The 20,026-nt window shown below is 39.7% G+C and overlaps 1 protein-coding gene across 2 annotated transcripts in view; it reads left to right on the forward strand.

The window, feature by feature from the left end:
- plekhg4 (pleckstrin homology domain containing, family G (with RhoGef domain) member 4) overlaps nucleotides 1-20,026 on the forward strand; it is an 80,944-nt gene extending 60,918 nt beyond the window's left edge. The window contains exons 14-24 of one of the 2 annotated variants that reach the window (XM_056265462.1): nucleotides 3,817-4,733; nucleotides 14,665-14,914; nucleotides 15,649-15,738; nucleotides 15,869-16,093; nucleotides 16,203-16,373; nucleotides 16,972-17,152; nucleotides 17,808-17,924; nucleotides 18,050-18,298; nucleotides 18,378-18,574; nucleotides 18,791-18,849; nucleotides 19,015-20,026. In XM_056265462.1, the coding sequence (XP_056121437.1) occupies nucleotides 3,817-4,733; nucleotides 14,665-14,914; nucleotides 15,649-15,738; nucleotides 15,869-16,093; nucleotides 16,203-16,373; nucleotides 16,972-17,152; nucleotides 17,808-17,924; nucleotides 18,050-18,298; nucleotides 18,378-18,574; nucleotides 18,791-18,829 (2,436 nt within the window). In that variant the 3' untranslated portion in view covers nucleotides 18,830-18,849; nucleotides 19,015-20,026. The remainder of the gene's footprint in view (nucleotides 1-3,816; nucleotides 4,734-14,664; nucleotides 14,915-15,648; nucleotides 15,739-15,868; nucleotides 16,094-16,202; nucleotides 16,374-16,971; nucleotides 17,153-17,807; nucleotides 17,925-18,049; nucleotides 18,299-18,377; nucleotides 18,575-18,790; nucleotides 18,850-19,014) is intronic. The other variant, XM_056265463.1, reaches the window with a different exon arrangement.

Raw genomic sequence — 20,026 nt, forward strand, 5'->3', positions numbered from 1 at the left:
ATGAGATCAGATACCGGCTGATGTCATGGAAACCTTTTCTCCTTTTTGTGGTTTTCTTTTAGGGGAAATAATAAAATATGGTTTCTTTCAAGTTTAAAATGCTCCTCTTGACCCATTTAGACTGCTAAGAGATTCATTTATGGGAGTGTACAAAAGCTTAGTCCAAGACTGGATCTGTCTCACTCCCACTGCTCTGTTTTAGCACATCTAACACTCTCTCTCCATTTCTCTGTGTTTCTCTCTTGCTCTTTGTGCAGGGCTGAATAGTGGGGCCTTTAGAGGTGCCTCCCTCAGGCAAACTAATTCTGCTCTCACCAATCAGAGCCCCACCACACACACACACACTATTCACACTTCAAAGAACCTTGCACGCTAACCAAACTAACGATGATGTCATCCCCTGCCCACAGTATTATGGGCATCATCAGATAGAGTGAGGAACTATATTGGGCTATAGATCAAAGTGTCTGCTTTATTTCACTAAGGGGAATGCGCAGGGCGGGGGGTATTTTTTTCCACGAGGGGAGTCTCTGACCCCAGGTTCTCTGCCGAACCCGTGGCAGACTTTATCACCGTCAACCGTTGGTGCTGTTTTACTACAGGATCAGAGCGCTTTAAATCTGTTTGTGTTTCCCATGTCTGTTTTGCACATCACTTTAGCAGAACAGGGAGGTACTGGAGAATTAACAGGATTCCTGAAGTCACTGACTGTAATTATCAATATATTATTGTTAAATGCAACCTAAGCTTTTTTGACAGAGACTCTAAAATGCTGTCAGTTGCCACAGAACATAATTTAGACATTGCCTCAGTTTGTAAAAGTAACACATTTGGGGAGTTAGCCATTAATACAGGCTCCTGCATGTGTTTTGGAAAATTGAGGGATTGGTTATCGATTATCCTTTTTTATTTTTTATTTTTTTGGCTAAATATTTGTATACATATTTATATTATTTTATATTAATACTTAATATTATACTTTAAAATGTACAAGAAAGTGTATATTTTAAGTGCTGTTTTAGTGCCATTTTAAATATTGTTTTCACTTCATTTAAATGGTGCTGTTGCGTGACAAATGCAAGTACAAATATTTTTCTTAACATTTACATGTGTTGTCCAGTAAATAATGTCTAAAGTTGTCTTGTATTTTTTAAATCAAAATGTCATAACTCGATCTTTTGGTGAGTCAACATACTTCTCTCTGGTGACATGCCTGAATTCACTAATCATTTAGTCCACTTTAAACCCGGCCCTCCACAATTGACTACAAGCTCACATTCAGATCTGCCTCCAACCAATCAACAACCAATAAAACACTGGCTTACATTTATTTTTCACTCAGATGTATGTCACAATCCAAAAATATCTGATGGTACTTCCATTACAGCACGACTTTAATTAGGGATGCACCGATATGAAAATTTTGGTCGATACCGATAATCTTTATATTTGAAAACCGATATATCTAGCCTGACGTCGTCATACTCAGATTCTAGTCAGAATATGAGTCTGATACTGCTCCATTGGGCTGTGATTATGGGGCGTGTTTCAACCGAACCAGGAAAAAAAATGCCTCTGCACTCAATTGGATAGACCGAATCCCGTAGGAAGGACGGCAAAAACATCTTTCCGATCGACAAATGCCTTGATCGCGGTTCTCTCTTCCTCCTTTAAAATGAATGTGCTGTCTACATCTTCTATAACAGACGCGATGGCGGAATCTACACATCTCAATTCTCCAGCGGCAGCCATTCTTTGTTGTAACCGAATTCAACCCAAGCGCTCTTGGCACAAAATGACGCAAATGCAAAAGTGTTGTTTGCATCTTGAACTTACGTGCTAGTCAGAGTGTGTAACTCCTGTTGTGGATGCGCTCTTCCCGTAACAATGCGCTGAAACACAGAAACTAAACCCAAAGTATTCACAACGTTTTATTACAATAGTGTTCTCTTTATAATGTTATGACAGCCCCAATCATAGTTATTCATGTCGTGTATTGCTGTTTGAGCTGCGTGCGCTGAAGCTAAAGATGATCACCAGTAAACTGAAGCACTTTACTACCGCGTTAACCAAATACATCCTTTATGAGATAATATCAGATATACACAAAACAAAAGGCTGCGAATGCACAAACAAACGTGACTGTGCTAGTCTTGAAGGTGTATATCCTTTGTGGATGCAGTTATCCTGTAATAATGCACTTAAACACGGGCGCACAAAGAATTTACAACATTCTTTTACAGTAATGTTCTCATTATAATTTTATGTAGCCTTATATGACAGACTTGTAATGCATATGTTGCATTTTACCTTATTTTTCTTTTCTAAGTGATTCCAATCATATTTCAAGCAATTCACATGCGCATCTGAAGTGTCTCAGCTGAAGGAAATAATCCATTATTTATCAGCTTTAATATATATCGGCAAAATTTTCTTATTGGGCCAATAATGATACCATTAAAAATGAACATTTTCAATTAAGACTTTCCATCTCAAATATTAAGTTGGGGATGCACAATATATCGGCCACCATATCGTCATTCACCGATATACCGGTATGTTAATTTTACATTTTTTTAAGTGGTTTTCTGTTTTCGAAGAGCTTGAGTTGTATTTAACCCTAAATATTGCTTTAAAGAAATTTAAACACAAAAAAATGTGTATACATTTTTGCATCTCTATTTACAAGGGCCTTAAAATTCAGTGTCGCCATTTGGTTCTTACTCATCAATTATGTACCATTTGCATCTTTTTGTGTCTTCTGTGTATGTGTCTCTCTCCTCTATCTGTTCTGTCACTTCTTAGCCTTGTGTATTGTTAGTGTGGGCAACTGACCTCTGACCCCTGCTTTTGTGAGAGACTTTAGTATCTGGGTGCCGAAGGCCCATACGCTGGCATGTGGCCTTTGTGTCACCCTAACCTGAGAGAGAGAGAGAGAGCCTACGGGCTTGGGGAGCAAAGCAATGTCACCATGTCACATAGCAGCTAAAGTATGCACAGAATGAGAGAGAAGAGGGGGAGTTTTGCTCCTTTCTCAGGAATGTCTAAACACAAGCCTGTGTTTGCAGCCAGCGCTGAAGTGTGTGTGTGTGTGTGTGTGAGAGAGAGAGAGAGAGAGAGAGGTGGAAGGTGGTTGTGTTTGATCTGTGTTAATCCCCTCTGAGGTTTAACCACTCATTTTCCAGCATGGAGAGCACTCGTATCCTCAGGAGCAATCGCTATAGAAACCTTCCTGCCAGGTTGTTAATGAAAAAAGGTCTAAAAACAAGAGTGCCTCCCAGTTGATGTAACAGCATCTTGGAGTGTGAGAAGGGGCCATCAGGTTTTCTCTTAAATGGAGAGACAGCTAGTAAAGCGGTTGGCATGTGTCTTTGTGGTAGGGTGCTGTCACACATAGTTGAAACTATAGGCCCTCCTGCTGCTGAGCTGCATGTTAAAGCCTTCTTACCCAGACCTCCCAGCTCCTGGCTAAAAACCTCTTTATTTCACATGAAAGAAGTGCTGGGAGGTTTCTCACTCACTCTATCCTACCCTCATTCCCATTCACAGTGGATTTGTAGTTGTTTTCCATAAAAAGTCTCCTTTATACTCTTGTCTCTTCTCAAATATGCATAAAAACATCTTATTGTGACATAATTGCCTATGTTCTCCATATCCCACTCTTTTTTTTTTTTTGGTCAAAAGCTGCCGTTCTACCCATTGTTGTTATTGTTAACTAAAAATAAACTAATAAAATGACTATTAAATATTTGGTTTTAACATTGTTTTTCAGTGCTTGTGTCACATCGGCTGACTTTTTTTCCCTCTCTTTTTCAGGCATATGAATGGGCGCTAGAGGGCATGCGTCATTTGGCGTGTGTTAGTATGGAGGAGTGTGGCATGTCTGAGAAATGTCAGAGCGTGATCACATGTTTGGAGACCTATCGCACACAGCACCCACCGATCCAAGACGCACACTTCCAGGAGATGAAGGACCTCGCTGGGGAGCTGAAGAGTGAGCAGGGACTCAAGCAGTGGAAGTTCGCTTGGTCCAAGTGTCAGGAGACAAAGCAGATGTTTGAGAAGAAGCTGGAGATGGCCCTGCGCTCCCGCCGCGAGAGCGACTCCAAATCAGCAAGGGGTGACTCTTCTCGGCGGAACTCGGACAGTAGCGCTAAACCTCAGGAGCGTAGCAGTAGCATCTCCTTCTCATGTCGGAGAGCGTTCGGCGGTGGCTGGGGTCGGGATAGACTTTCCTCACAGTCCAGCACGTCTTCAACTCCCAGCAGCCCTTTAGGTACACGCCTGGACGCTCGTGACTCTGTCCGAACCCCGACTGGGAGTCTATATAGCATTGAGCACAGAATTCCTCACAACACCCCTGTCAGATCCCACAGGCTAACACGTAGCATCTCCACAGACGAGTCTCCTCAGCAGCCGCATCTGGAGGGGCTGGCGTGTGCTACGAGCCCAAGCCTCACCTCTATTGAACCAAACCGCAGGGTTTTGCGAAAGACCCAGAGCTTCGATACTGCCGGTAGCGATTCCGTGTCACGGTATGGGACCTGCCAGAGAACTTTGAGTGAGCCTGCACGGAGAGGAAACACAGGGGTGTTCATTAAAGGTCTGGAGGTGAGCAGCACTGAAGTGATCGATCGGCCATACAGCCCGCGACTTCCGCCCATGCATGGATGGTCTTCTCTAGATACTCACTGCAGTGGGAGTCCTGCTCCCGAAACACGAAGCAAGGGCAGGTGGGTACACTCAGCGCACCCATGCAAGTGCTAACCCAGACTCAATTGATATAACATAAACAATCAACCAGGGAGGTCCGCAGGTCATCGACTCAACCACACATTCAAGGGTTTTCAAATGTAGCTCCTGGAAACCCCTAGGGGTGCTAGAGGGTCTGCGGAACAGCAGAAAAAAGTTTTTTTTTTTTTTACTTTCAGGTAACAAGACAATATGCTAAGCTGCTTGTAATTTATTGTTATTTAAATAATTATATATAAATAGATAAAGAATTATGTAAATATAATATGTAAATAATTATATAATTAATAATAAATAAATTATATAGATATTAATAAATATTATATATAAATTATGATTTTATACTGTATTAATAATTGGGTCTCACTTTACATACATGTTTTTACATTGTACTAAAGCAATAAGCGGAGCGGAGTGCCTAAAACCCCCTTAGCTGTTGTAAACTCACTGTAAAACACTGCTTCAAGGGGCTTATTGCTTTTATAAAACGGCAGTGGTGGAATGTAACGAAGTACAAATACTTCGTTACTTTACTTAAGTACATTTTTCACATATCTTTACTTTACTTAAGTAGAATCAATAGTGCATACTTATTACTTTTACTTCGTTACATTTTGCAGCAATTATTATACTTTCTACTCCACTACATTTCTACAACGTTCTGTTACATTTTCGTTACATTTTCTGATCAGTTTTTCCCCTGTCAAAACGTCATCCTGACCGTCCGTTCATCGCACGTTTCTGTCTCACCAGTGAAGTTTGGTTGCCATATCAACTTGGTCACACTAAATGCGTCTCTATAGCACGCAGTGTGTTTATCGTGCAATTTATACGCGGAAATTTGTTTTTACGTGCATAGGATACGCATGGGTAGGTTTAGTAGTGGTGTGGGGTGCGTGTGTAGCCTATTATACGTTTGGTTAGGATTAGTATGGCAAGCCAAGAGGTTCAGAATTACGCCATAAATTAATCGCGTTTACAGCCAAACCCCGTCAAATTAAGCTTGAGGTGTATATTGCCTAATTGCAAGCTTGTTCAGAAATGGTGACAAAAACTTAAAAAAAACGGCTTTTCCATCATTATTGAACATCATTATAGGATTATTAGGTTGAATGAGTTAGGATTAACTGTTTTATTAATCATTAGAATATAGACATTAAGAGAATAAATTGTTATGCAAGTACTTTTACTTTTAATTAGTGCTGGGCAACGATTAAAAAATGTAATCGCGATTAATCGCATGATTTTCTTGCGATTAATCGCATTGCTACGCGCAAAATTGAATAATGAATTCTGAAGTAGTGTATTGCGCACTTTTGATTTAAATGTACTGCTACAAAAGTGCAATAACATGTGGTTTGCAAAAACTTTAAACAAATAAGGTGCTTTTATACCAGCAGTATTCCCTTTACACAGTATCAATAAAATATTTCTTGTAAATCTCAACTTAAACATTAATGTAATCAAATCAAATATTTAAACAAAGCTATTTTCCACTGCCAGGGCATTACCTTTTATCTAGCTTGTTAAAACGAGTCCAGTTTTCTTTTTTTTTTCCTTTTTTTCTGAACAGGTATCTTATCAGGGAGCAGCAGAAACAGTCTATGTAGTCATAGGGTCATGATCACTACAGATATAAGTCGAACAACGTTACTTCTCTGATAGCAGCTTAGGTTTGGTCATGGCATGCCATGGTTTCCCACATAAGATTACATTAAACAGAGGTAGTGAGGTGAAGTGGTCGAGCACAGGTGCAGCGACAAGCGGGTGCGTTCCTGTGAAACTGTTGCGGTCATGCTCGCCTCACGCACGCGCCCGCGCGTTGCCGAAGTTGAATTATCTAACTTTTTGTACGACGCGCAGCACAAATCATTGGAAGAGAGACTGATCCTCGGCTCGCTGTTTGTGAGTTTCCAGAATCTAAATAGTTATCAGGACATCAACAGGAGGGAATTCACATGGCAGACCCCGCTAAACGCAGGCCTATCAGGTAAAGTTATGTATAATTTTAATTTAAGTTAAAAAGGCTACAGCTGCGTAGCGCACAGAAGCCGTTGCCATGGTTACTATCCATAGAGCGCCTGTCATTCACTCGCGGAGCGCTGTCTCCGTTTCTGTTCACCTGAGAGAACCTGCCAAAGCCTCTCCACTGCTTGTTTGGGTGGGTTATTTGCTGGCTGACCAACATCCCACCCCTCCTGTGATCATGGTTTGACTGTAGGCCTATGTGTATTCAGAGCCAGTGAGCAACGGACTTTCAAAAAAATAAAAAAACTGCGTTAACGCGCGATAAAAAAAATTGTCGGCATTAATTAATAAATGCGTTAACGCGATAATAACGCGTTAACTTGCCCAGCACTACTTTTAATACTTAAAGTACATTTAAAATCAGGTACTTTTTACTTTTTACTTAAGTAGGGTTGTCATTGTGGTACTTCTACTTTCACTAAAGTAAATATGTCTCTGGTTATTTGTACTTTTACTTAAGTACTGAGATTCAGTACTTCCTCCACCACTGTAAAACGGTTACTCCATAAAAATATTAATTTAATATTTATTTTATTCATAAAATAAACACCAGCAACAAAAAATATAACATTACCACATTTATTCCTCCAAGCAATGTAGCTCAAAGAGGTTGCCAAGCAGCACATGCAGCAACAAAGAATCACAAACGGCAGTTATAATACCAAAGAACGTATATTGACAAGAAGCGCCCAGCAGCAGCCCTACACTTCCGCCATTTTGGAGTGAAAGCGACTCGGCAGTCCACTAGTAATGTGTCGTTCGCGAACGAGTTCGCCGATTCTTTGAAAAGAGCCGGACTTCCCATCACTATCCACTAGCTTCTTGCTGTCACTATGGCAATATCAGCTGCTTGTTTAAAAAAAAAAAAATACATTAAAGATCAAATCCACGTACAATCACTACTGATCATTAAATCCTTTTTAACAGTTTATTTCACAGACTTAGACAAGTCTTCTACTTTTTCCCCACAAAACCTTTAGTATTAGCATTACAAACACTGAATTAATACCAACATATAAATTTAAGTAAAGGACATGCACATGCTATATCAGATAATTGGGAATCTTGGACAATAAATAGCCTATATAACAGCAATAGAATAGCTTTACAGTAAACTGTTTTTTTGCAGTACATTCTTATATTGATGAGCGTTAAAGCAAGACTATGTAAACAAAAAAACACAGCCACTGTCCAAAAGTGGCAATTATAGGATAACAGACACAGCAATGCATCATGTTCTATAAGATCATCGAGTTTGTAGCATGATCCTATTTCAGCCCTAGTGGAGTTGGTAACTAATAATAGTAGTAAATGTGTAAAGTTGCATAAAATGGAAATACTCAATAAAGCAAGAAAAAACTACCTTATCTATTTAATGATTGGATTCCACAACTGATAAAAAAAAAAAACATTAAAAAAAAAACATATACAAGACAATACAGCATTTACTGTAGGTGTACCAAGTGAACAAAATTTACTGATGGCTTAATTTAAGAAATTTTCTATTGCGCTTCTGATTTGGCTGGGAGATTCTCTGATTCTGGGTGCGCAACAGTGAGTTTGTCCAGTAACTCCAGTTGGAATCTTCACCCCAAAATGGGTGAAGCGCCACCTAGTGGCTGTTACCAAAAAAGCATCGGAGTTTCGCCTCTTGTTCTTCTATACTCTTTGGTAATACCAGAGCCCGTCTAATGGAGAGCCTTGGCACTTCCTATTAGCCCCATTGTGTATCATATTGGTTGCAGTTCCATTAGAATTCCACTGGAGGTGATCGCGGGCGAGTGCAGAATGAATGGGAGTCTATGGAGTTAAACGGCTAAATGTATCTCTTTCTCCTGCTTGTCGTTGAATCAACATAGATTTTATTGTTGATTCCGCAAGTTCAATATAGATTATAGGCCAAAAGTCGAATGAACGAGTACTTATGTCCTTTCGATTTCTTACAGGTTAGGCCGTTGTTGGCCGGAACACGCTAGCATTCTGCTATTATGTGACATCACATTTTTTAACGGATTTTTAGAACATATAAGTGAACTTAAAAATGCAATTTTCAGCTGAGTATATTATCTTAGCCCTCCCTTTTGAATGCAAATTTCAAATTACTTGACAAAAAATTACATCCTGAGAAAAGGATTTCTGGGGGTGAAACCCCATAGACTCCCATTCATTCTGCACTCGCCTGCGAGCGCCCCCGCATGGACAGAGACGTGTTACTGCAGCCAGTCCAGAAACCGGAAGTAACCAGACAGTGCCAATTCTCTTCAATTAGACATTCTCTGGTAATACTAATGTAATGCGGTCACAGGTGTATGTTTGTTGAGTAATTTACAACGGCTTTGAACGCGGCCCAACCAATCAGAATAAAGAACTGGAACTATCCGTTTTATAATTATATTTTGAAAATACCTGCATGTACTTACAGCTTTAATTAATTTATGTAATTACATTTGTAATTACACTGTTGACCCTTCCCTTACACCTTAAACCTACCCATACCTCCACACCTGTCTCTAACCTTACCTGTATCCCACCTCAATAGCAGCAAAAGTGTTTTACAATACAACATGAACACAATAAGTACATTGTACTTATTTTTCAATGTAAGTACATAGTACTTAAAGGTGCATTGCGCAACTTTTCATGTTAAAAATACCTGTTTTTCTATCCTATACATGCTTAAAGAACTGCCTGATGGGCTGAATGAGCCCTTCTCTGCGCACTGAGATTGCCTCTATAATCCTGTACAGTAAAATATATAAGAGAGATTCGGGCTCGAATTTAAGACTGGGCGTGACGTCATGCGCGTTCACGCTCACCAGGCTATGTCTCGCAGGCAGGTTTGTGTATTCGCCGGCGCCGCCATTCTCCACATTAAAGCTAGAAGATGGATTAAAAGAGACCGGCTTGTAGTCCATTCCAAACACCAACGCAAACTCCACGTAAAGTAAAGAAAAGAAAAATTTTGTCTAGTGCCACCAAAAGGTCCAAATTGGAGTCAGACGAGAGTCAACCTCAGAAAGGCATTAAACAAATGGAGTGATCTCCGGTCTGCTCTTGGTCTCAAACGGGATCCTCAGTTGGCTTTTTTCTTGATAAAACGGAAAGATATAGCCCAGTCTCTAATGTTTGATACGGCCAATCTATGTATGACAACAAATGACGATGCGTAAAATGTGTAATGCTTTAGCGCAGGGGTGGGGAACGTCCGGCCCCCGGGCCGTAACCGGCCCGCAAAACAGTTTGATGCGGCCCGCGAGTCAAATCCTCCCCAAAAAAAAAAAGAACTTCAGAACCAAAAATCTCAGCCATTACCTTTCCTGTGACAGAAAACACAAAATAGGCAAAGCGGCAAGCAGGGCGAGGCCAGTAGCGCGAGTCACCTGCGCACCGGTTTCAGTTTCTCACGGATGAGCTTCGGGGGCGCGGGCGCCGCACCGGTTTCAAGTTTCTCACCGCGCCCCGCACCGGTTTCAAATTTCTCACTGATCAGCTTCGGGGCGCGTAAAAGGATCGGAACGAAGACAGCGGAGGACCAGGCATGGACTTTACTTTATGTGTGTGTGGTCGTCGTCCACGAGGAGCTACTGCTTTTACTTTCGTTTTGTCATTTGCGTATTAATGTATTAAAGTGGTTTAAACGTTTGCCGGTTCCCGGTTTGTGTGCTTTTATCCACCTCTAAATAGCTATAAATTAAGCTTATGTCGTTTTAGTTTCATATAGTTAATTATTAGTTTCATAGGTTGTTAAACCTAAGACGAACTCTTCATATTGCGCTGCATTACTGTCAGTGTTGTTGACTATTACTGACGGTTGCGCTGTTGACGCTCGCGCAGCCTCTCGAGCAGAAATCTACACTAAGCGCACACACACACTCAGTTAACAACATACTGCCTATAAAAAATCTAAATGTGGAGTTTTTATATTTTTAACATATGTTAAGCAACCTCAATTATTTTTCCTGAACACCATCACGATTGAAAATGTGACATTAATTTCCAACAACAGTTCAATAAACAGTTAAAAATTAAGTCACTTACATTTTAGATGCAATATTGGCTGTTTTTGTTCTGTTTCAGCAGCGAAAATAGTTCCAAACAAAAATCACAGCAGAACCACGGGGCATCTCACAGGAACACTCACTGTTTTCATTACTGAATGATTCAGCGTTTTGAACGAATCGATTGAGTCAAAGATTCAATGACCCATTCATAAACATCTGTCTCAATCTTGAATGAATCAGCCGTTTGAACAAATCGTTTGAATCATGAATGAATCAATGACTCACTCATTAAGACGGTCGCCTGCCGCTACCTACTGGCGGTTTGTGTTATGTTTAAAAGTAGATCATTCTTTCCAACGTTTCTAATTTGTAAATTTAAATCTATTTCATAACATTATTTTATGCAATTGTAATTTTTCAGTGTAAATGATTTAATTTGATCAGCCCTATAATGTCTTATTATTCGAAATAATTTAATTTATTGATCAAATTTAGGAATTTAAAATGAAAGATGAAGCATACATTTAATAATATTGGGGGAGGGGATGCCCTTTAAAGGTGCAAGTATTACAATATGCCGATTTAAATATCAAAGCTTATTGAACACTGATGAGAATGTTGTTTCAGAATAAAAAAATAAAAATAAAAAAAAAATTCGGACGAGAAACTTTTTTGACAACCGTATGAAAGGCTTAATCTCGAGCCCTGCCTATAGCAATGTCATCAGGATACACATACACCGGTAGGCAGTGGCCCACCTTACCGGGTGACCATGTCATGGTCCACCAGAATTTATAGTTTACCCACCTCTTTTTTTACCACTAAACCTCTGAATAAAACGTACGAGTCCCAGTCACGCCGAACTTCTCTTCTTCCTTCCAAACACTGAAGACTGAACCTCATTACAATGGCCCTTAAAGAATGTTTAAAAATTGTAAATGGCCCTTGATAGGAAAAAGGTTCCCCACCCCTGCTTTAGCGTGTCGTCCATGAGCGTGCACAACTCTGGTTGCAGTTTCGCTTATCGCCAGAGGGGCGTAGTTCTGCAGAAACTCAGAGACTTGCGTTTTGCACCTTTAAAGCCACTTAATATAAAGTGGGACCAATAATTTTTAATTGGATTGGAAATAATTCTCTTCAGGTTTATAAATCTAACCGTACAAATATCGTTTTTCAGATATTTTTTTTCAACTTAGGTCATGAACAATCTAAAAGCTAGTATATTTTCAATCAACATGTCTTTGATTTAATATATTATACAATCATACTTACTTTTATAAATGGGTCTTCATACATACAAATATACAATGTAGCGGGATAGTCCACCCAAAAATGAAAATTCTGTCATCATTTTCTCAACCTCATTTCATTCCACATTGGATGGGCATTTTTCAAAAATATTGTATTCGAATATTTGGGCTCATAAAATCGAATATTCGTTTATTTAAATGACGTTTAACGAGAAAGACGTTATTTTTTAAGTTTAAGTTTTTTTTGTTTTTTTTTAACCATTTCTGAGCAAGCTTACGATTAGGTTAGGATGATTAATATATAGAGCAAAAGCATTTAAGCTCAAGCAGCACGAACGGGGAAAAAAACGCTAATAAAGCAGACTGCGTAGTTATTGTACAGAACGTACATGCACTCGAGTCAGCATCTGGTTATCGTGTTGATATTGTTTCACGTTCATGTTGAGAAAAACAATAATATCCACAAATCCACATGCTCGAGTGAGAAAATGCGCTGCATGCGCTGACAGACGTTGACACAGACGTCAACAGACACAAAGATAACGGTTTGCTAAGCAAAGTTTCTAAAAGCACTTCGCGTTTTCTGTTCTTAAACCTGTCTCCCTCAACGAAACTTAAAGGAAGTATGTGTCTCAAAATAATTTTCCTATCAGAAGATATCATATCTGATCACTCGCGCTCCAGCTGCGCTTACCTGCAGTCATTAATGCAGTGATGGACAGCTGTCTTTCCTCAGTCGACTGCTGTTTGGATTTCATGTGATTTGTCATTGTGGTGGTGATATTATTAAAACTCAGTCTCATTAATTAATCTGTTTAAAAGTACTTCCATTTTGTAATATCATTTTCATCTAAGTAATTCCAAACTTCGCGATCATTATGTGATCAAATACAATCAACACGCTCAACAGCGCCACCCAGTGCATTTAATATAACTGCGAGTTAGTGCTTGGGATTTATCATGAATTTACTGCATTAACGGCCAATATTTAATTTGAATATTGAAAAATTCTAATATTCGTGCACATCCCTACACACCTGTATCCATTTCTTTCTTCTGCAAAACACAAAAGTAATTCTGAAGAATGTTGGTAACCAAAGAGTTTTAATTCCCATTAAATAGAACTTTTTGTACAAACAGTTGAAGTCAGTGGGAACCAAAACTGTTTGGTTACCAACATTCTTCAAAATAACTTCTTTAATATCTTAGGAAAGGGTGGTATTTTGCATTTCTGGCCATTGATGGCATCAAAATGTTTGAAAACTCCTCTATATCTGTACTTACAGTTTTGACACTAGACTGCTCAAAATTGAACACTTACACAAGACATCCAGGAAAAAAAACTTTTTTTCCAGCTAAAACACATTCGGACTGAATCTCTTTAGTCTTGCCTCAATCTCTACATGAAGGAACTCAATATGTCTCCTATTAGACGGTCACAGCACTTTAATCCTCTGAATCTCCATGGATGTCTTTTCCAGCTGTGGAAAACTGGTCACCCCTTAACCCCCTTGGGAAAGGTCCTGAGATGCAGATCACTTTCCCAGGTGGCTGCTGGTCCTCTGGGCTTTGAAGTGGTGGGGGACATGTTTGTGTTCTGCTTTTCCACACAGAAGAGATGGATAGTTATCTGATTATGTAGACATCGTAAGGAGGTCTTTACATCTGTGTGTCTTCCTTTCAAAACACATTATTTAGCTTTGCTCTCCAAGATTGCATTGCAGATGTGATGTTGACAATATTTTCAGACAGAAATAACTCAAAACAAGGCATTCGGCTCTGTGTGGTCTAGTTATTGCAAATATTTAAGGCAGATGAAAACATTCGGATAAGAACCCAATTTTAGATTAATGTGAAAACTAAAACATCACCTCATTTTTCTCGGTACTGGACACAGACACCGTGTATAGCTGTGTGGTGAGAAGGATAGTGTAGATGAGTATGTAAATATGTGCTGCACGCTTTCCTCTCAATAACAAAATAAATACAACACATAACAAAATTGAGGAAACAGCAAGCATTTTTTAAAATAAAGCATAAGAAAAGCATCTGATCATAGCAACGTGGATAATATGTTAGCACAAGCTCTGCAATTCGGCACTCCAGTAAAGTCACGTCATGTTTTTTTAGAACACTTTATACAATAGATTGCTTAAATTCAAGCAGCTTTACCTTATTAAACATGAAAAACAGTGTCAGTGTCCATTTCATCAGAAGTCCAACATTTTCTACTATAAAGCAGCTCTCCAGTGTGTTCATGTGTATTTACCAGCCATATCGAACTTTTCCGGAAAGTTTGTTTTAGCAAGCTGGTTTGAACTCCCAAAACGAACTTCGTTCCGGCCCGATTTTGTTCGAAATAACGTCACATCAGTTCGTTCTTCTATTTTGCTTAAAGTATACTGGGGTCTTAAGGATCTGCAAGACAATCAGAAGACAGGCGCTCTATGCCTGTCAGACATTTTGAGCATTCAGACTTGCTGTCATCAGTTTAACATGTCTGTGGATGGAGGATTTTTTGGAGAGAGTTGAAATAAAGAGTTAAACTTTGTGTTCAATGTGCTCTAAAAATTGTATCTCTTAAAATGTAAGCATTTGAAGTATGTTAACTGTTCACTCTCTCTGTCATTCAGTAAACTACGCCACATTGTAGATGAGATGGTCACAACCGAGCGGGAATATGTACGCTCTCTGCGGTACATCATTGACAACTATTTCCCTGAGATGGAGCGCGCTGACCTGCCTCAGGATCTGCGGGGGAAACGCAGCGTCATCTTCGGCAACCTAGAGAAATTAGTGGACTTCCACAGCCAGTATTTCCTCAAAGAGCTGGAAAGCTGCTGCAACCATCCATTACGTGTCAGCCACTGCTTCCTACGACATGTAAGAGAAGTCCCTTTACAGTCTTTTCACAGTAACTTTCATCAAACTGCATGGTCTGTTTTTTGCAATTTTGCATTCTATAAATTCTTATTGTTCTGATGTTTGCTGGACTTTTCTAATAGTTTTAATAGTGATCATTCAGGGATGCTGAATTAAGTTTTCATTGGAGATGAAACAAAGGGGATTAATTTGTCAGTGTTTTGTCTGTTCCCAGTCTATGACTGGCTCATTTTTGACGAAGTCTAAAACCATCCAGAATTTGCTTTCTAATTTACTCATTTTTTTCTCTCTTTCATTCACCCTCCATGAATATGGGAATCAAACTGAGCCGCGGGTAATGATTCTGAAGTCTTTAAATGAGTGCAAGACCATCAGCCTACATTCTTTGTAGTTGTGGTCAACACATAGTGCTGGCTCCCCTTAAAAGCTTTACTATATGAAGCTTTCACAAAGACAGAGAAAAAGACACAGAGGCAGGCCGCTTGGCCTACAGCAGTGTATGAACTAGGCCGAAATCTTTTTTAACATGTTTCTGGCACAGCAAAACCTGCACTGAAATTACGGCACACTCCATATAAACCTGAAAGTCATATAATGATTTACCCAAACACAAAAAAGTCTTTCCAAAAAAATTCTCAACAAGAGAAGTTTTTCTTCAGAACATGGATTTGGAAATTTGGATGATACCACTTAAAATATTGCTCTTTTGTGCTTTTTTCCATGTGAACATATAGCAAGACCAGTTTAGCCTGTATGCTTTATACAGCAAGAACAAGCCAAAGTCGGACACACTCCTGGCCAGCCATGGAAACAGCTTCTTCAGGGTGAGCAACTGGATCCATACTACACTCTAGACCACCTATGATAAACTTTTAGTTCAGCCTCTTTTAATCTCATTCATTTCATCTCACCTCATGGCCTGAGATTGTAAAACCAGAGTCTCTCTCATTCCAGCATAAGCAGCTGGAGTTGGGGGATAAGATGGACCTGGCGTCGTACCTGCTGAAGCCCATCCAGCGCATGAGTAAGTACGCCCTGCTGCTGAAAGACCTGATCAAAGAAGTGAGTGAGGTCCAGGAGCAGGAGCTAACATACCTACGTGCTGCCACCGAGATGGTCAAATTCCAGCTTCGCCACGGCAACGATCTGCTCGCCATGGACGCCATCAGAGACTGTGATGTAAGTGTGTATGGCGCAGCAGATATGCACTACACTTCACGTAGAGAAACATAGGGAAGCAAATTCTCTTCTAAACTGCCATTTCATAATTTTTCACACACTCTTCCAGGTGAATCTGAAGGAACAGGGACAATTAGTTCGCCAAGATGAGTTCACGATTTTGTATGGCAGGAAAAAGTGCCAAAGACATGTGTTCCTGTTTGAGGATCTGGTGCTATTCAGCAAACCCAAACGCATTGAGGGTGGCCTAGATGTTTACATATATAAGCACTCTTTTAAGGTAAGCACCTAAAAGGCATCAGAAGTTCTGAGGAACAAGGAAACATCTCCAGAAATGAAAACACACTTTGCTGCATGCATTATGACTTAAGACCCGTTCACACCAAGAACGATTACTAACAAGATAACTATGATGATAACTATATTAGCGTCCACACCATCCGTTTATTATAAGCAGGCACTATTGTTATGTTGTCTGCTGCTTTAAATGCTCAGTTCTGATTGGCTTACAATGTTTTTATCATTCATCAGCTAGAAAAAGCGCTGAAAGTGATTCCAATGATATTGTTTCTCTTTCACTGTTATTGTTATAGTTGTGGAATGGACTCTGCTATTCTTTTAAATCTAGAACGATTATAGTTCTAGTTATCGTCCTTGGTGTGAAAGGATCTTTACACTACTTTCTTTTGCTAATACACTCACATTCTTTTATTATATTTCCTCTGACCAATGTTAATATAAACAGAAGGCTTTAGTTTAAAGATCTGAGAATCAGGTTGGTCTCCTGCAAGCCATGATAACAACAAAAATGCCATTAGCCCTCAATATTGATTGTGATTAAATGTTGAATATCCTCTACTCTATCATTCTCTATGTAGACCGCTGATGTGGGTATGACAGAGACATCAGGTGAGAACGTTCTGAGGTTTGAGGTTTGGTTCCGGAGAAGAACTTCAAAGAACCAGACCTACGTTCTCCAGGCCAGCAATGCAGACGTCAAACACGCCTGGACCTGTGACATCGCACGGATACTATGGCAGCAGGCCACACGGAATAAAGGTAGGAAAGAAAGAACTGAAGTGGCTGACCTTGAATAAGTTCTTTGAATTTGTTTTGTTCATCTAGCTGGAAAGAACAAATGAGAATGATAGGATAATTGCAGATAATATCTCCTGTCACATACCATCTTATCATATTTAAAGATTTTTTCAGCAGTTCATCTGTGAAGGCCTCAGGCAGATATTTAAAACACTTTTGAAACACACCAGTATTGTATTTCCACAGTTTGATTTGAGTTTGAAAAAAACCATGCAGATCTGAGGCATCGTGTAACCTGTATTTGCACGTATTTACTCAAAAACACGCTTTACGCTTTTCTTCATCTTAATGTCAACATGTTTGTGTTTATTCTGAATTTAGGGCTGTCACATTATCACATTTTTACTACATGATCATTGTGCTAAAAAGAATTCACAATAATATTGCAATATCTAAAATAATTTTGAAATAAATAAACAATGCCATCAAATTAATCTTTAACTTTATTTAGTATTTTCTCTTTTGTATTTTGGCGAATGAATCACACTCAATATACCACATTAATTATACATTTTAAATATCACATTGTCGCCAATGCCAGTATATTGCGACACTCCTATTCTGATACATGTCATGGCAGCATTTTTAAACGTTTATATTATGAACGTGTATGCAGAAATTCGAATGCAGGAGATGGTCTCTATGGGGGTGGGCAATAAACCCTTTCTGGACATTAAACCCAGCGATGCTGCTATCAACGACAGAGCCATAGACTACATTATGAAAGGCAGAGGTGAGCCTGTTTAACATGAAATAATCATCAGAATAACTTGCTAAATTCTTCTTCTTTTTTTTAATAAGCAGCAAATGATTCTCTGGGTGGATTTTACTAGCATCATGCTCTCTCTTCTGTTACAGGGGCCAGGACGAGAGCATCCATTGCCGTCTCGCTGTTTGACCACTCAAACCCGTTTAAACGAGCTGCAGTAAACGCCCCTGTTAGCGGCCCCCCGGTGGCTGGTGGCCCCTCCTCTTCCACACTGCTGGGGCCCTTAAATCTGCATATGTATAGCAGCCAAAGCCTGTTAACAGGGGAGAGACCTCTCATCAGCCCCTGCATCGAGGAAGACGAGCTGGAACATGAGACCAGCAGTCAGCCGTCTATGAGTATGTATTATAACATGTTTGAAAGTGTGAACGTCTTCTCAGAAGCCTCATATAACGTGCAACTTGTCTGTGTTTGTAGCTACAGAGAGTTCGGGTTCGTCGTCTCACTGTCTGTCTGGTAGTGGTTCGAGCGGGTCAGACAGCGGATGTGTGTCCAGTCACCTTCCCGAGGCTTTGTCCGAGGAGCCCAGCTCACCATGTGACTCCTCCTGTTACTCCTCCATCACCTCTCCCACCCAAGAGAAAGCCTGCTTTAACAGCCAGTACATCTCAGCGGTTAGTATTACATGTGTGCATTTCAGATGGCCAATATTTCGATCGCACATCTTCATGTCCGCATCAAATGTCACTGATGCAGAAACGTGTCGTAACACCCATGCTTATGCTAGCACTAATGCACACGCTCAAGAAGACACTGATCACCTGATGATCAAGTGAGAGCCTCCCCTTTAACCTGTGATAACCCCTGCGCCCATGTCCTTCTCGTCACAGGGGGAAGCTCAGGTGATTGGTCCCTCTACTATAGTGTGAGCTCAGTAACCACTGCTGCAGTAAGTTTGGCTTTCGCTCGATGACATCACACTTCCACAGCTATGTGCATGTGCATTAATACACTCATCTCAGCATTTTGAAAATATTATTCATGCTTTAACTAGGAGCTTTTACACATGTGCTTGTACGTAATGCATGTTATTCTGTTCTGCTTTGTCCTGTAGGTTTAAGACCTGTCTGCTTCAGATTGAGAAGACAACGTTGCCACACCGAAGAGGAGTACAGAGCTAGTATTTATTGTTCCTACTGAGTGCAAGCAAATCTCTTACAGAGTTTAAAAAGCACTCGAAATAGCACTGTTTCTCTTTTTCTTTTTTAAGCCACTTTTAGCTTCAATAGCTTTTATATAAATTTAAAAATGATCTATAAAAGTGAATAAATATTCTTGTATTTATCTTCTTTTCAAATGTTAAGATACAGTAGTGTTCTCAGATGTATTATTAACTGTAAATACTGTAGTAGTGTACAAAACACTTCTGAACTCTTGCGGTTATTCAGTTCCCACTCTTTTTCGTTGTTGTTGCCCACTTTGCTGCAGACTTAAGCTGGTTTGATTTAAAAAAAATGCCCTAATGTTAAAAGGCATGTTCTGAGCATCAGTTACACTAAAGGTGTTAAGCAGTGTTTAAAGCATTTGTTGTAGAGTTTCTGCTCTTTCTAGCGTTTCCATGGTCTTTGGGCCTGTGGTCAGTGTGCGGTGGAAACCGTTTTTGATAGCTGGCTTGATCCAGAATAAGAGAGCATTAATTCAGATCGTACGACTGACCTCAGGTCAGCTCTGCCCTGCACTGCTGCTCCTGGGTGCTGGGTATTGCTGCTACCTTTTTGGAAATGGGAGAGTTTTCAATTCAGTTCTCTTATTTACATTAATAAGTACAACAAAAAAACAACATGTAAATTGTAAATAGTTGCGCCAGTGGTGCTTTAAGGACATAGCGTTTAGAAAGTAATCTTTATACATGTATTAACCAGTCAACATGGGAATCACTTAAGTGCCATTCTTTGTTGCCAATTTAAATTGTAAGTGTACAAACAAAACATAATTTAAAAAAAAAAAAAGCATTGCAAGTTCCACTTCTAGCTGGAGCATGAATATGTACTCAAGCGTTTCATTCTTCAATCTTAACAAGTTCACACAGAAGTAATAAAGACGGATTGCTTTGTTTGTACCGATAA

Source organism: Rhinichthys klamathensis, unplaced genomic scaffold, assembly GCF_029890125.1.
Source record: "Rhinichthys klamathensis goyatoka isolate OS25496 unplaced genomic scaffold, OSU_Roscu_1.1 h1tg000232l_1, whole genome shotgun sequence".
Lineage (NCBI taxonomy): Eukaryota > Metazoa > Chordata > Actinopteri > Cypriniformes > Leuciscidae > Rhinichthys > Rhinichthys klamathensis.